Here is a 16,163-nt window from a genome sequence, read left to right on the forward strand (position 1 = left end):
TTCGATCCCTGGGTCAGGAAGATCCCCTGGAGGAGGAAATGGCAACCCATTCCAGTATTCTTGCCTGAAAAACCCTGTGGATAGAGGAGCCTGGTGGGCTACAGACCAAAGGGTCATGAAGAGTTGAACCCAACTGAGTGACGGAGTACACACTGTGTAAGTACTTCTGGATCCCACAGAGTAAAAAGGAACAGCCAACCAAAGGCTGGAGACGGGCAGGAGCCAGGGGCAGGTATGTGGACTCAGCAGTAGGTTTGCTGATGACCTCTTTAGTGAACTGACTTGTCCATGACTCAGCAACCCAAGGTCCAGCCCCTCAGTTCAAGGACAGAGAATATGATGGACGTTATCAAAATTGGATTCTCCCTTATATCTCTCAGGGATGGTGAAGAGGGTGAGGACATGTGGTGTAGACAAAACCTATGAAGGCTCATCCATGCCAGGTTTGTGAGCTGTTGTTCCCGGAGATGCAGTAGTGGCAAGGTCTCCCAACACCAGCTCCTGGCGTGGTGCTCTCAAAGCCACTGACAATGAGCAGTCATCTCTTTCACAGTAATGTCTATTTTGCTCTTTATATTATGAGCTTATAGAGCGATGTAAAAATTAGTAATCAAAAGAAACAAAGTGGACTTCCCTGATGGTGCAGTGGATAAGAATTTGCCTGCCAATCAGGCGACATGGGTTCAATCCCTGGTCTGGGACGAACCCACATATCACAGAACTACTAAGCCCATGCACCACAACTTTTGAACCTGTGTGCCTAGTGCCTGTGTTCTGCAACAAGAGAAGCCACTGCAATGAGAAGTCCGCACACCACGACTAGAGAGTAGCCCCCACTCGCTGCAATTAGAGAAAGTCTGCGCAAAGCAACAAAGACACACGAACACAATTCTGTAAAGCAATTATCCTTCATTTAAAAATAAGTAAATTAAAAAAACAAAGACGCAGCACAACCAAAAATAAACACATAAATAGAAGAGACAAAGTACATTAAAATTTTTTGCTAAATAAGTACTTAACAAATTAACCAAATAAAATCAGACCTCTGAGGATTTGTACAATCCTTTTTGTCTCTTTTCTTTTTATTAACTTTTATTGGAGTATAGTTGCTTTACAATGTTGTGTTAGTTTCCACTGTACAGCAAAGTGAATCAGTTATCTGTATACATATATCCCATCTTTTTTGGGTTTCCTTCCCATGTGGGTCACCACAGAGCATTGAGTAGAGTTCCCTATGCTATATAGTAGGTTCTCATTAGTTATCTGCTTTATACATAACAGTGTATCTATGTCAGTCCCAATCTCCCAACTCATCCCACCCTCCCACTTCCCCCTTGTTGTAGTAAATAAATCTCCCACGGAGGCATCATGAGCAACACCCCTGCTTCTTTGTTATTCCTGAAGTTGGAGGAGCTGGGGGCCTGGGAGGTACCTGTACCAATAGGGTTTCAGATGCAGGTTTGGCTTCTCCACTGAGCTACATTTGCAGACATTTAGAAGGCAGAATGGAGGTAATAGACATTCCCCATCTCATAGAAACTGGTGCGCATCAATATTTCCCAGGCCAGAAAGGGCACTGCCCAGGAATCAGCATTTTAACAGCCAGTGCAGGTGATTTTCATGGTGACACAAGTGTGGAAACATTACAAGACACCACACTGCCTTCTTTACTGATTTTTCTGTAGTTGAGAAAGTTACTTCATCTCCTGGGGCCTCAATTTCAAGCCTCTGAGCACTCTGACAGTGACCCATTGTTTTGTGCCAGTTGCCTAAAGCTGCTTCAATACCAAGTCTTTCATTCAAAAAGTGGAGACTTGATTTTCCAGCTAATTAATGGGATGGAAAATGAACACTGATACAGTACCAGAGTTTGGAGGGGCTGTGTGAGGAAATGATAGGTTTTGAGAGGATACCCATTACATCCCCATCATCTACCAGGCTGGAGTAAAGTCAAGTTTTTTAGCCCCTCCAAACCCCAATTTCCCCACCTGTGATATAGTTATGATTCATATTTGCCTTGTAAGGTTTTGCAAGGTCTGAAAATACTGCATGTAAAGGCCTCAGTATATTATTTTGTAAAACTGGAGTTCATATGGTAGCTGCTAGTGATAGAAGTAACAGTAACAGGAGTCATTTTTTTGTTTGTTTGGTTAATATTTATTTTTACTTATTTATTTGGCCATGCTGGGTCTTAGTTGCAGCAGAATCTAGTTCCCTGATCAGGAATGGAACCCAGGCCCCCTTACATTGGAAGTGCAGAGTCTTAGCCACTGACCACATCAGGGAGACCCCAGGAGTCATTGTTCACGAGATTTTTAAAATCTAGCTTTGATCATTCTGTAAATCAGACAGGGAGGGCGGCTTCCCTGGTGGCTCAGTGGTGCAGAATCCACCTGCCAATGCAGGAGATATGGGTCCAATCCCTGGTCTGGAAAGATCCCACACGCCACAGAGCAGCTAAGCCTGTGTACCACAACTATTGAGCCTGTACTCTAGGACCTGGGAGCCACAGCTTCTGAAGCCCCCATGCCCTACAGCCTGTGCCCAGCCTGTGCTCCACAAGAGAAGCCACGGCTATGAGAAGCCTGTGCACTGCAATGAAGAGTAGCCCTGGCTCGCCACATCTAGAGAAAAACCTGTGCAGCAATGAAGACCCAGCACAGCCATAAATAAATGAATAAACCAGACAGCGAGATCTGGCCCCAGGATGAGAGCTCATTGTAATGCCTGTTATCAGTGCCTTTGCGAGCATCACACCAGGAGACAGCGTTGGGAAACCCTAGAGAGGTCAGTCTGATCGATACATTAACATTTGCTTTGTCCTCAAGCCTCACGCCCATGTTGACACAAGTGGCCATTAGAGGATGATGACGAGCCACGGCAGAAGTAATGGGCTGGAAGGAGGCGGCAGCCCAATGGATGTGGCTCTTGAGGAGATAGCTTTAATCAATTGTAGGTGGTCATTAATGTCTGGGATAAAGTTGGGTTGAAATCAGGTGCATTATCGCATGCAGCCCCACCCTTGGAGACGGTGTGTGTCCCCAGCTCAATGAGGAGCTCTCACGGTCTCCAAAGCTTCTCAGTGACCTCAACAGCAAGGGAGGCTGCCAGCAGGAATTTCACTGTATGATTCGTGCTGTGTGGGCAGGAACTGTCAAACACCCTTTTCCCTGGAGGTGGGGGAAGCCATACAAAACCAACTGATTAAGCTGATCAGTCAGAGCTGAGATTAAGAAGTTCTGCCTCTGAAATTCTCACTTGCAGCTCTTTCTTCGGCTTTCTGAAAGAGACCAGGATGCAAACAAAACGAAGGGCTGACTTGCTCTCAGTGTTGCCTGACTTTCCGGTGGCCGTGATTCAGTCACATCATGTTGTTTTGTTCTTGTATAGATCGAATGGAGTAACAAGAGCAGGTATAAATAGTCATGTGTAAACTACATTATAGTTTGTCCACTAAATGGAGATCATGCAGTTGTTAAAAACGGTGCTGGGATCCCCGTCTAAGTCATGGAAATATTGTAGTTGTTCAGTCACTCAGTCGTGTCCAACTCTTCGCTACTCCATGAACTGCAGCATGCCAGGCTTCCCTGTCCTTCACCAGCTCCTGGAGTTTGCTCAAACTCATGCTCGTTGAGTTGATGATGCCATCCAACCATCTCATCCTCTGTCATTCCCTTATCCTCCTGCCTTCAATTTTGGAAATGTTAGACCACAAATATGAAATGAAAAAAAGCAAGATACAGAACCATGTACACAGTAGGAGTTCAAGCTTATATGGAAAAAAATATGCCCACATCCACGCTGAAGTAGGAAAGGGCATGTGAACAGACTAACACTAGCCATCCCTATTGCATGGGACCCTCAACTGTGTCTACATAACAGTAATGAAAACATCTGCTTCCAGTGGGGGGATGAGAGCATTTTTAATTTCCTTCTTTATTACTCTGTACTCTACAAGTTTTACCTATTAAATATATGTTGTTTAATTTTAAAAGTGCAAGAAGGGACTTCCCTGTGGCTAAGACTCCACGCTCCCCATACAGGGGGCCAAATTTGATCCCCAGTTAGGAAACTAAGATCCCACATGTCACAGGGTGTGGTCAAAATAAATAAAACTAGTTTTAAATTAAAAAATTATACCATCATCTCCCTACTTGGGAAGCAGCAGTTAGTGTTTGGGGGGGGAAAAAGTCCTTCACCTGAGATTAAGGAATAAGGAACAATAAGGAAGCATGATAATGGTGAATAATGATGTCCATCATAACAATCACAGTACAATAAGACAAGCAGAGCCCTTTGGGCCAGGTTGAATAACTAGCAGTTTATTCTGCATCCTGCATCCCTAAACGAAGCAAACTTTTGCCATCTTCCCTCTGGAGCATCCAGCAGTGGGATAATCAACAGGATAAGTAAAGGCAGTGAAGCAGGAAAGCATCTCCACTAGGAAGATGCCAGCGGCAAGTATGGCGAGGGCTTTCCCAGCAGCTACAGCTTGCATCCGTCCAGCCACCGTGCCAGAGTGTCAGAATGCTGGCAGTTGAGAGTCCAAGAGGGCCTACAGGGAGGAAGGCCGGGGAGAGTGAACCAGAGGGGGCTCCCTATATTGCAGCTCAGCCCCCGCTGGCCCATTTACACCCCTTGCCTGATGCCTGGAGCATTTGAGTGGGCACAGTTCTGAAGGCTTTTGTGCATCCCAAGTACATCTCTCTCCATGGTTCCTCCAACTCTCGCAGGCGTGAGCACAAGTGCTCCCTCCATCCGCTATACAACACCCCCTTTCTCATAAACCCCACACTGTGAGATGGGGAGGCTGAGCTGTGAACTGTGAAATCCTTCTCCAGTCCTGCAAGGCATTTTTAACTTCCCTGAAGGGAGCATCGGAGAAGTTCTGTGACATATGTGGTGAGTACTTGGCAGGTTCTAGTTCTGAAATGGGAACCCCTGTCCCCGAGCCAGGGCCACCTTTCCATGCACCTGCTTCACCCTTCACCTTCCAAAATTCCTTCCAGTTCCTCAACCCTCAACCCTAGGTCAGCTGGACTGAGTTTCTCTACCCTTTTCCCCGGGTGCCCGTAAACATGACCCTGCCTATTCCCAGCCCCTTGGCCAGCTTCCAGACCCCACGTCCTCCTCTCTTATCCCAGAAGCTGTTGGAGTCACCAGGCCAGCTGCAGACCATTAGACATCCTGTTAGTTCATCTCATCCCTTGGTCGGGTATGAGGTTCCATGGTAGGTTGTCCCACAGTTGGAACAGGGCTGGGGTCCCCTGGCCCCTTGTGGCTGCAAAAAGCAGGGAGAGCATGCAGAGACATATTTGCAGAAATCACAGCACCCTCCTTAGCCCTGAGCAGGCATTGCAGATGGGACTCCTAAGAACGATGAGGAGGAAGGAGGGGTGGCCTGGGTCTTCTCCCATCCTGTCCACACCAGCTTCACAGAGCAGCCTGATGTGAGCTTTGGAAAAGCCACTGCAGCTTATTAACTTAATAAGAGCTCACTCCACTGGGAATTCTGAGGAAGTGAGAAGCCTTGATCAGCCTGGCCCAACACGTTTCTACTTAGTGCCACATAACAAAGATGATTTTATCTCATTAGTGCTTACCCTAGGGGGGGCCAGCCAAGCTTCCAAATTAACTGGAAAGTCAAGACTATATATGAAAGATATTTCAAACACTTAGAAGACAGTTAACATTAACAAGAGGATTCCCTCTTTAAAATGCAGTGTATTAGTGAGAAAACTGGTTAAGGCATAAGTGATGTCAAGACTACCGACTAGCATTTGAAAAATACGAAGCTGGATTCCCTATCTCACTTTTCATATCAACGTAAGTTTCAAGAAGGACTAACAGTTAAGTATTTTTAAAAAATGACAATTCTATTTTATGATTTATTTAACAAAAACTTAATATAGGTTATTTTGCACCGGGCACTGTTCCAGCAGAGAGAAAAACATGGTTTGATTTCTTTACAATCTTTCATCTTAATCTTGGCTCCATCTTGGTTGCTACACATCTAACTAGGAAATGTATGAGACATGTAAATGCAACACTGCCCTATAAAGCCTGTAAAGGTGGGGACTCAGTTTCATTTGCTCAGATATAACCTACATGCCTGGCTTAGTGCCTTGCATGGAATGCTGCTGCTGCTAAGCCGCTTCAGTCGTGTCCAACTCTGTGTGACCCCATAGACGGCAGCCCACTAGGCTCCTCTGTCCCTAGGATTCTCCCGGCAAGAATACTGGAGTGGGTTGCCATTTCCTTCTCCATGTGTTCTCTAGGACAAAAGCAACATGATGGGTTTCCCCTGGTGGCTGAGTGGTAAAGAATCTGCCTACAATGCAGGAGACCACCTGCACTGCTGGATATGTGGGTTTGATACCTGGGTTGGGAAGATTCCCCTGAAGAAGGAAATGGCAACCCACTCCAGTATTCTCACATGGGAAATCCCATGGACAGAGGAGCCTAGTGGGCTACGGTCTGTGGGGCCACAAAGAGTCGGACACAACTTAGCGACTAAACTACCACCACCACCCATCGAAAGTCACAAACTAATGGGACCTGATGTGTGGGTGAGTCAGGAACACAGGCTACTTACCATGCTCCCATCCCTCTTTTTCCTTTTACAATTGTCTTGGCACATTCGATTGTCTTCTTTAAATCTGGATTCAGTAAAGCTGTGAAGAAAATGAAGTGGAATGATACCACGTCACCACTCGGCAGCTAAGTCAGAGTGATGTCAAGGGAGCTACCAGGAGTTCACGTTAGAGAGGGGTTTTTTCCTTTTTTTACATTTTATCTAGTAGGAGGGTTTTTTCAGGGTATTTATTCTACCGTATTTTCATCACAACACCCCATACCACCTCTACTACAGACAGTTGCATGTTTCTCCCATTGGATTCTGGAGATAAACACACATCATCTTCTTGTGAGGTATACATTACAGGCCTGTCTTCTCCCAGTGATCACTTTCACCTGTCAAAGTGGCAGCCTCTGCTCCCCCTGAGGAAGAGTGTCAGTCATACTAGGCCTAGCCAGAGCTGCCTGGTTTTACCCCTCATGCTCCTCCCTGCCTCCTCCTCTGCCCATCTGGACATGAGTCTCCCTTGCTGCATCCCAGGCCACCAAGCCCACAGCTCTCTCTCCCTGTGGACTCTGGGCAGTACGGCATAGCCTCCTGCGACCCCACTCTGGATCTGGTTCAGCCCAGCCTTCGCCAGGCCCTCCTCCTTTCAGCTCCAAACTTGTAAACTCTGGCCACTGGGAAAGCAGCCCTCTGAGCTCAACGTGGCTGCCCTCCACCCTCCACAGCCCCCAGCATGGAAGGAGGGACCTACCAGAGCAAGACATATGGCAGCGGTTCCTGCCGTGGTCACACCAGTCATGGTTGCGGATCTGAAAGAGGCCGTAGCCAATGAAGTCACTGCGCGAGTTTTCATAGACAGCCATAGGGTTGAACTTGCTCTCAAAATAAGCCAGGCACACCCCTAAGATGGAACAGACAGGGTGTGGCTCAGAGGAGCCCTGGGGAAGCCTGGAAAGGAGTTAGTGGTTAAAGAGGTGAGGAGGAGGCTTGAGAGGGGCCACTCACAGTTTTCAAGGCTGTAGCCCTCAAAATCACTCAGGCCTCCTTCATGGAGCTTCTTAGCCACCACGCAGCGCCCCAGAACTGCAGTGTCACTTGGAACCACCAGGTACCCAATGAGAGATAGCACCATGGACACCTTCATCTTCCTGAGCTCAGGGTGCTGGCTGCTAGGTGAGAGGATGGAGTCACAAACAATCCCCACTGAGACCGCAGGGACCCTGGCAGAAGAGAAGGGTGCTGTGGGTCTGGAGGTGTACAACTCAGTATGTTCAGAAAAGGGAGAGGCCTTCCTGACTTAACCACAATACTTAGTTCATCAGAGTCCCGCCATGTCTAACACAATGGCCACTGTCATATTGGATTATTCCACCACTGCTTTTTATCCTGGAGTACAAATTCTGAGCTGTGGCCTTAACCTTTACGCTGTCTTGAGCCCAGGTTTTCTACAAACAAAACTCCAGGGACCTTGTCTCTTGTCCTCACAGGGAGACCTGGTCCAGTCCAGACATGCCACTGATTCATTGGAAATGGCAGAGAAGTCCCTTAGCCTCAGAGAGCCTCTCCTTTCACACCTCTTTCCCCCTCGTTCACCTTCACGCCATCACATTCACCTTGCATGTTTCCTTTCTCTGTACATGCCCATCTCATCTCTACCACAGGTCCTTCATCTGCTCTTCCCCCAACCACCACAGAGCCTGCCCTTTCCTGTTCACAGCCTCAGCTCAAACAAGCTCACCAACTCAAATAGGATCACCTGCCCACTGCCCTATCACAGAAAATAGTTTCGTTTTCTTCATAATATATGTAAATTTCATAAAGGTCCTTGTTCATTTATTCATTCATTTGTCTACCTCCCCTGTCAGAGTATAAGCAGCAGTCATGCAGAAACTTGGCCTATCTTGTTCTCTGCTTTATCCTCAGAACTCAGAACAGACCTTGGGACACAGTAGGTCCACAGTGAATCTTTGATGAGTGAATGAATGAATGAATGAACAGAAACCTCCTCTTCCCAACAGAACTGTCATTGGATGAGCAGTAAGTGAATTTGCTGATAAGCATCTCCTGCAGCCAGGGATCAATCTGCCTGTCCCAGTTCCTGCCCAAGATACACTCACTCACCCTTCTTCGGAGGCCCTTGGTGCCTCCTCAGAGGAAGGGGAGAGCAGCCACTGTGGCAGCCTTTCCCTTATTGCAGGAGAGTTGCTCTATCTACACTCTGTTCTCTGGACTTTTCACTGCCTTGATAATCCATTTGCCTTCACTCAAAAGCTTCCAAACCGTAAGTCCTTCTTCCTGACCTGCTTTTCTAGAATCTTTTCTATGACATCAGTTGCTGTGCACTGGAATATTCCGACACAGAGATCAGTTGGTCACCAACGCATTTGTATTAGTTTTCTATTGCTGCTATAACAAGTTACCTTCAGCTTAGCAGCTTAAATAACACAAGTGTATTATCTTGAAGTTCTATAGGTCAGAAGTCTAACAGGGCTCACCAGGCTAAAAGCAAAGTGTTGGCAGTGTTGTTCTCCTTCCTAGGGGACCTAAAGGGGATCCATTCCCTTGCTCATCTGGGTGGCTGGCAGACTCCAGTCCTTGGAGCTGTAGCACTGAGATCTCTGTTTCCTTGCTGGCTATCAGCTAAGGGTCATTTCCAGCTGCTAGGGGCCATCTGCCTTTCTAGGCTCTACCTCTTTCTTCTATCTTCAAAGATGGCAAGGGTGTTGAAAACCCTCTTTCATGTTGAATCTCACTTGTCTCCCCTTCCACTGTTGTATCTCATGGACTCACTTTCTGCTTCCTCTCCCACTTTTTTTTTTTTTTTTGAGGCTTTACAATGCTGTGATGGTCTCTGCTGTACATCAACATGAATTAGTCATAATTATTTATATATATCCCCTCCCTCTTGAGACCCCCCCACCCCAATTCCACCCCTCTAGGTCGTCACAGAGTACCAGGCTGGGCTCCCTGTGTTGTACAGCAGCTTCCCACTAGCTATCCATTCTACACGTGCTAGTGTGTGTAGATACACTTTTAAGGGCTTCCTAGGTGGCGCAGTGGTAAAGAATCTGCCTGCCGATGTAGGTGACACTGGAGATGCAGGTATATGTCAATGATACTTTCTCAGTTTCTTTTAGCCTGTCCTTCCCCTGCTGTGTCCACTTTTAAGGCTACATGTGATTGCATTGGTTCACCCAGACTCTTCAGGATAATCTCTCCATTTACAGCATTTGGAGTTACCCACAAACAAGGCTTCTGCCAGGGGGCCTGGACTGGAAGCATGAGGGTTATGGTCATTTCTACTATGAGACATCCACCTTCTGCTTCTGGGAGTGTTTCCAAGGGAGCAGCCCTAGCTGGTCCCTGGGATCCCTGGAAGCTCTGATGCTATAATTCCTCTCCAAGGGATAATGCATCATCACTCATTCTTCAGTGGCCATGACCTGAACAGAATTTGCATCAGGGGAGAAAGCTGTAGCCTTGGGAGTGGATATTATATGAGTTTATTGTTATCTGGACACTCTCTGGGTTCTGGGAGTGGACGGAGATGTGCTTGCTTTGAGGAAGGTGCGCTGTGAGACCATCCTCTTCTGCAGTCCTAGAACTGGATGTGGTTTCCTTCCCTCCCTGGCTTGTATTAATTATAAAGGTGGTGAGGGGAGGGGGCGCAGAGAATGTGCTTTAATGTGGAGAAATCTGGGTGGCAGCACTCTAACCAAGGCATTAGGCTCAGCCCTGACAGCAGTGAGATGGCGTGATCTTATATGCCACTCATGCCCTGCAGGGAAAGCTACACACCAGCACAGTGACCACTCATCTTCTTTTCCCCAGGCTTGAAGACCCAGGCATCAATCATTGGTTTTTGATCCCAAGTCTTCCAGCAAAGCTGCTGGAATCCCTTCTCCCACAAGTGGAGAACACCTGTGTGTACAGGAAGGCTACCTTTAGCTCCAGAATACAGAGATATGCACGTAAGTGGGATCATGCCAGCTGTTCCATCACAGCTTTGGTTTCTGTAAAGATCATTTGTCACCTATAATCCAACAGTAAGATAGATCTGGCGGCTTCAAGTCTCTTACAGGAGCCAGGGTCCCTGAAATGGGGCCAGGCTCAGCCTCTTCTAATCGGGGATGGGGATCCAGCCCTGAGTCCCTGAGTCTCACCGGCTCTCCTAGGGCTGTGGTCTCTGAGTTTTCCCCAGCCCTGGGCCCGAGCTGAACTTCTCCTGAGCCTTCCCCAGCAGATGGATCTCCATCTGCTCTTCAGACATCACCCAATAACACAATCTATAATTACACTGGTATCTGTGTCAGTATCTGCATCTATATCTATACAGTGTCTGCACACAAACATACAAAATGCCTGGAGATAAGAACAGATGCTGGCCAGTCAATCCTGTAAACACTCAAGAACATTCCAGGTAGAAGTTCACTTTGGAATGATCTAGTTTACCTATTTTAACAAGTGTTTCTTGCCATGGAGCCAATCTCATGCAGAAACCCTCACTGCCAGCTCACCTTCCTTGCTGTCTTTGCAAGTGGCCCATAGAGGCCATATCAGGGCTTGGGGAAGGAGCATCCAGTTCACCCATTATTCATATCTGAGAAAGACAGAAATAGGACCAGGACCAGAACTCAGGGCTTCTGAGCCCAAAGAAGTCTGGGAATCCATTTTTGGTCATCCAGCCAAAACCATTCCTCCCTAAAAGAACCTCAGTAGTGTTTAGGCAGAGAAGGCAATGGCATCCCACTCCAGTACTCTTGCCTGGCAAATCCCATGGATGGAGGAGCCTGGTAGGCTGCAGTCCATGGGGTCGCTAGGAGTCAGACATGACTGAGCGACTTCACTTTCACTTTTCACTTTCATGCATTGGAGAAGGAAATGGCAACCCACTCCAGTGTTCTTGCCTGGAGAATCCCAGGGATGGGGGAGCCTGGTGCGCTGCTGTCTATGGGGTTACACAGAGTTAGACATGACTGAAGCGACTTAGCAGCAGCAGCAGTGTTTAGGCATTGGCAGAGACCCCTGAACTGCAAAGGAGGTGGCCCCTGTCCCTGGCCTACAGATGGGTGTATGACCCAGTTCTGACCAGTAGGATGTAAGGGGAAACCCACTGGGGAGAGAGCTTCTGGCAATGATTTCCCTTTGGTAACAGAAACAAGGAAAGGGAGTGTCCCATTCAAGGCCACCCTGCTTCCCCCTTGAACTTAGCCACCCAAGGCATGATGCTGTTATTTGACATGAGAGGACATAGAAAATGACACAGATACCAAATCAGAGCCTGACACCCCTGATCCCTGAATCACTCTCGGCAGCCGCCTATCTCTAGACTTCTTATGCAAGAAAAACAAAGCTGTGCAGCGTGAGCCCCCACTTCGCCACACTTGTACTTGCTGCTGAAAGCATCTCTGACAGATTCAAAGGATCTGTGTAAGTCTGCCACAGGTTTATTTTCAAAGCCAAGCATTTTTAGCTGTGGTGTTGCTTGCCTAGTTTCAAAGAATATTTTAAAACTTTATCTGAAATGGCATCAGAAAGAAAACAGCCCCACTTTTGTCTACTCACTGAGCACTTGTCTGAGGCAAAGTGTGTTTGCAGAAAGGGGGAGGGAAGAGGAGGTGTTCTCTTTTATGAACAGTCTTCTAGTTTCCCGTGTAGGACAAAGCCTCCCTCAGCTACTGAAATGGAAGGAGAGATGCTGAGCCAAGAAAGACGCTGAGCAGAGAGCCAGCAGGAGACCCATGACCTTGAGTCTCGGCATTGGAGGGAGGCAGCCACGGTTCCCATCCCAGAGGCTTGGGACACAAAGGAGATGAGAAAAACCAGCAGGAACCACCTCACACTAAAGGGGCCTCCATGGAGAAGGAGGCAGAAAGGCACAGAGCTGTCGGGTTGTAAAAGAAAGGACATCCCCCAGACCCATGTGGTTGGGGTAGGATGACCAAATGTCCCCATTTGTCTGGGATGCAGGGATTTCTAGGGATGTGGGACTTTTAGAGTTAAAATTGGAACGTCCTGGGTGTGGAGCTTCTAAAAAGGAGTTCCTTGTGTACATGAGATACACATGAGATTGAGCCCTGACCTTCTCATCTCTCTAGCCCCCAGCATGATGGGAAACAAGCCACAGACACAGCCTGGTCTGTTGTTGGGGGGTTCAGGCTGAGTTGTCTTCAGTAAACCCATAAGGTCAGAGGGAACAGAGGCAATGAATGAATGGATGAATGAGTAGATGAATGAATGAATGACTTCAGTGGGGTAATTACTTATTCGTGCTTTGAACACAATCATTTTCCATTGATCGACACTTAATTCCATCCATGGACAAGCACCAGTGAATCCACTGCCTCTTACAGCAAGGCCTCTTGGAGCAAAGAAAACCAATTTGAAGCCATGAATCCAAAAAATCACATCCACAGACATTTCATACTCATACTTGCATTTTTCTGCCTTGGAGGAAATTGCTTTCCATTTGAAGAGTTGACGAGAGCACAGAAAAGATGACTTACAATCTAGACATCTGTGCCCAGTGCCAAAGAAGATGGGCCCACAGGAAGTACTGCAATGTGGAGACCGCCAGAACCTTTCCTGCGGCCCAGGGTCTGGTGTGTGCTGTGCAGGAGTGCTAAGTCGCTTCAGTCACGTCCAACTCTTTGTAACCCTATGGACTGTAGCCCACCAGGCTTCTCTATCCATGGGATTCCCAGGCAAGAATACTGGAGTGGGTTGCCATTTCCTCCTCCAGGGGGTTATCCTGACCCAGGGATCAAACTCTTGTCTCTTATGTCTCCTGCACTGACAGGCGGGTTCTTTACCACTAGTGCCACCTGGGAAGCCCTTGGGGCATGGCTGATACAGGTCACGGCATGTTATGTTCCCGACAGCCCTGAGAAATGGCTCCATTTTACAGAGGAGGACCCAACGCTTCAGGATCTGGGTAGCCTGCCCAAGGTCACACCAACAGTGAGTGGTGGACCCCAGGTCTGTCTGACTCCCAAGGCCAGCATCCTCTTAAACCCTCACTCTGCTGCTGTTGTGCTCTGGGAATAGAAGACCTGGGTGAGTCCTGACATTGCTGCTTAATAGCTGTGTGACCTAAGACAAAATGTTTCACTCTCCAAACTTCAGTTTCTCTGTCTGCAAGATGGGGATAGAAGTAGTGCTGACTTCATCAGATCAGGTTGTGTGGAAAGTTCTAGTTCATAATAAGCCCTCCGTGAGTTCCAAGGATGAAGGAGAAGGGACTCCAGGAGGGCAGCACAAAGTTAGTGTGAGTGAGCCAGATTGGCAGTGAGGAGAGCTGGCAGGCAGAGACTGTAGGCTGAGGGGTGAGACCAGTGGACATCTACCCTGGCTGCACATCAGAGGCATCTGGGGTGTCACACTTCAAACTAGGGAGTAGAACCCAAGCACTGGTATTTCTACAACTCCCCAGGTGACACTGGTATGCTGCCATAGTTGAAAGCTTTTGGCCTAGACCTTTGCTCTTAGACATGAGGCCCTTGGAGAAGCAGGAGTGTCATTGGAAGCATGTTAGAAATGCAGAATCTCAGGCCCACCTCAGATCTGCTAAGTTGAATCCGCATTTGAGCAAGATCCCTGGGTGATTCGTGTGCACATTATTTTTTTAATTTAATTAATTAATTTAATATTAAATTGCCGTATTGGGTTGTGCCCCAGGGCAAGTGGCATGTTAGCTCCCCAACCAGAGATCAAACCCATGCCCCCTGCAGTGGAAGTGTGGAGTCCTAATCATTGGATCACCAGGGAATTCTCATGTGTACATTAAACTCTAAGCATCCCTGCGCTAGTCTGTGGGTCACAGATGGGGGAAAATCAGCAAAATGCCAGGCTTCGAACCCATTTAAAAGCCAAAGTACAAGTGAGAGGGGGAAATGAGGGGCACCTGTTTACAGCAATCACTCACAGATAGCCTAATCTGGCAAATGCAAAAGGCAAGGGTGTGGCGGGTCTCTATATGTTTAAATTCACTGAATCCACGATCGTGGATGCTCAGGAAGTCAGGGATTCTGCCGCCCGCCCGGTGTTTGCTCACCTGCTACTGTATCAGTCAGAAGGCTAACATTATCTGATGTCAAAAATGCACCTGGCCTGGGATTAGCAGGAAAATATCAGCCTGCGTGAGGCCTTGGAATTATGACAGGAAAGTAATTCCCAAACGGCCTTGTCCTCACCCAGATTGAGCAGCTCTCCATCCCTGGGCAAACGGGCTGCTGAGGCCAGTTCTAAGGGGAGCGGGTGGTGGCTGGGTTCCCAGCAAGGCTGTGAGCTCAGCGTCTGTGACAGAGTGTGGGGGACCCTCTGTTGTGGCCCCAGAAACAGGACTTTCTTGGGAGGGAAAGGGGGCCCCAACTTCTGGAACCTGAAGAAATGATATTTTAATCAGTATTTACTATCTCTGGTAATCCCAATAGGTTCATCATCATTTCATAACAGGCAGCTGGAAAGCAGAGTCTACATCTTAAATTGAAAGCATTCAAGAAGACAGTACAAGCACAAAGGCTCAGTTTTTACAAAGCACTTCTGTCTGGCTCAATATTTACCATTATCTTAGCAGAGCCAACTCTTTGGGTTGGCCTTTGATAATGTTATCAAAGCTATGGACCCTGCCCCTATAAAATGAACATAAATGCATACTACCAGGACTTCCCTGGTGGTCCAGTGGCTAAGACTCTGCATTCCCAATGCAGGGGGCCCAGGTTCGATCCCTGATCAAGGAACTTAGATCCCACATGCTGCAACTAAGATCCAATGTAGCCAAATAAATAAAAATAAATATTATAAAAAACCCACAAGTACAGACAACTTTGGGGAACCCCTGAGCAGTCCCCTGAATCACTTCCTTGAATCTGTTTTAGAGTATCCTGAAGCAGACTAAAATAAAATTCTATTGGCTTACTTCCCACCATCCATTAGCACTTCAGATAATGCCACACATTTCTTTCAGGGTCTACCTACTTTCAGTGTCTATACTCAAGTTTGGAGCATGTGACCCGAGGCTGAGCCACTCAGTGCATCCCATACCCCTGGCTACAGTTACTGGTTCAGGGACGGATACATGGACCCCCTCGGGACCCATAAGGCTCAGTGAAAATTAAAAGTTCTTTGACTCTTTTCTGTTGATGTCAAACATGAAGGCTGTGGCCACAGCAGTGAGAAGCTGACAGTTGCCATCTTGGGATCACAGGGGAGAGTCTTTGTGTTAATGGACTCAACACAAAGTAAGCAGAGCCCGGAAATGAAGAGAGAAACCATGTCCTGAACACAGCCTTTGAGCCTTGAAGTCCTGTCAGATCTCTCTTTGGATGGTTTAGTAAATAAAACCACAAGTCCATGCTTTAAGTAGTTTGAGTCACATGCAGCAGAAAGTGCTCAGATGGATAATCTTTATTAATGCATTGGATAGTCTTATGGCCCTTCATGCAGCTACCAATTAAACAAACAATGTCACTCTACAAGTGTTCTTTATGACCTGTTTTGGCCTTTCAATTTCACTAAATCTCTTCATCCCTATGGTTAATCCTCTGCTTATCCCAGACACCTTTATAAAGAAACCTCTTCT

At 47.3% G+C, this 16,163-nt stretch overlaps 1 protein-coding gene and 1 non-coding gene across 2 annotated transcripts; one reads left to right on the forward strand and one right to left on the reverse strand.

The window, feature by feature from the left end:
- Window positions 1-4,485: 4,485 nt before the first annotated feature.
- On the reverse strand, window positions 4,486-7,727 carry LYZL4 (lysozyme like 4). The gene is made up of 4 exons (XM_055558520.1): window positions 7,589-7,727; window positions 7,335-7,484; window positions 6,596-6,674; window positions 4,486-4,555 (listed from the first exon to the last, which is right to left on the reverse strand). Exons 1-4 carry the CDS (start codon window positions 7,725-7,727, stop codon window positions 4,486-4,488), a joined length of 438 nt encoding a protein of 145 aa, XP_055414495.1.
- A 7,521-nt stretch (window positions 7,728-15,248) lies between these two features.
- TRNAG-CCC (transfer RNA glycine (anticodon CCC)) lies at window positions 15,249-15,321 on the forward strand. The gene has a single exon. It is a non-coding gene; the product is annotated as a tRNA-Gly (tRNA).
- The last annotated feature ends 842 nt before the right edge of the window (window positions 15,322-16,163 follow it).

This window comes from Bubalus kerabau, chromosome 20, assembly GCF_029407905.1.
Source record: "Bubalus kerabau isolate K-KA32 ecotype Philippines breed swamp buffalo chromosome 20, PCC_UOA_SB_1v2, whole genome shotgun sequence".
NCBI classification, from domain to species: Eukaryota; Metazoa; Chordata; class Mammalia; order Artiodactyla; family Bovidae; genus Bubalus; species Bubalus kerabau.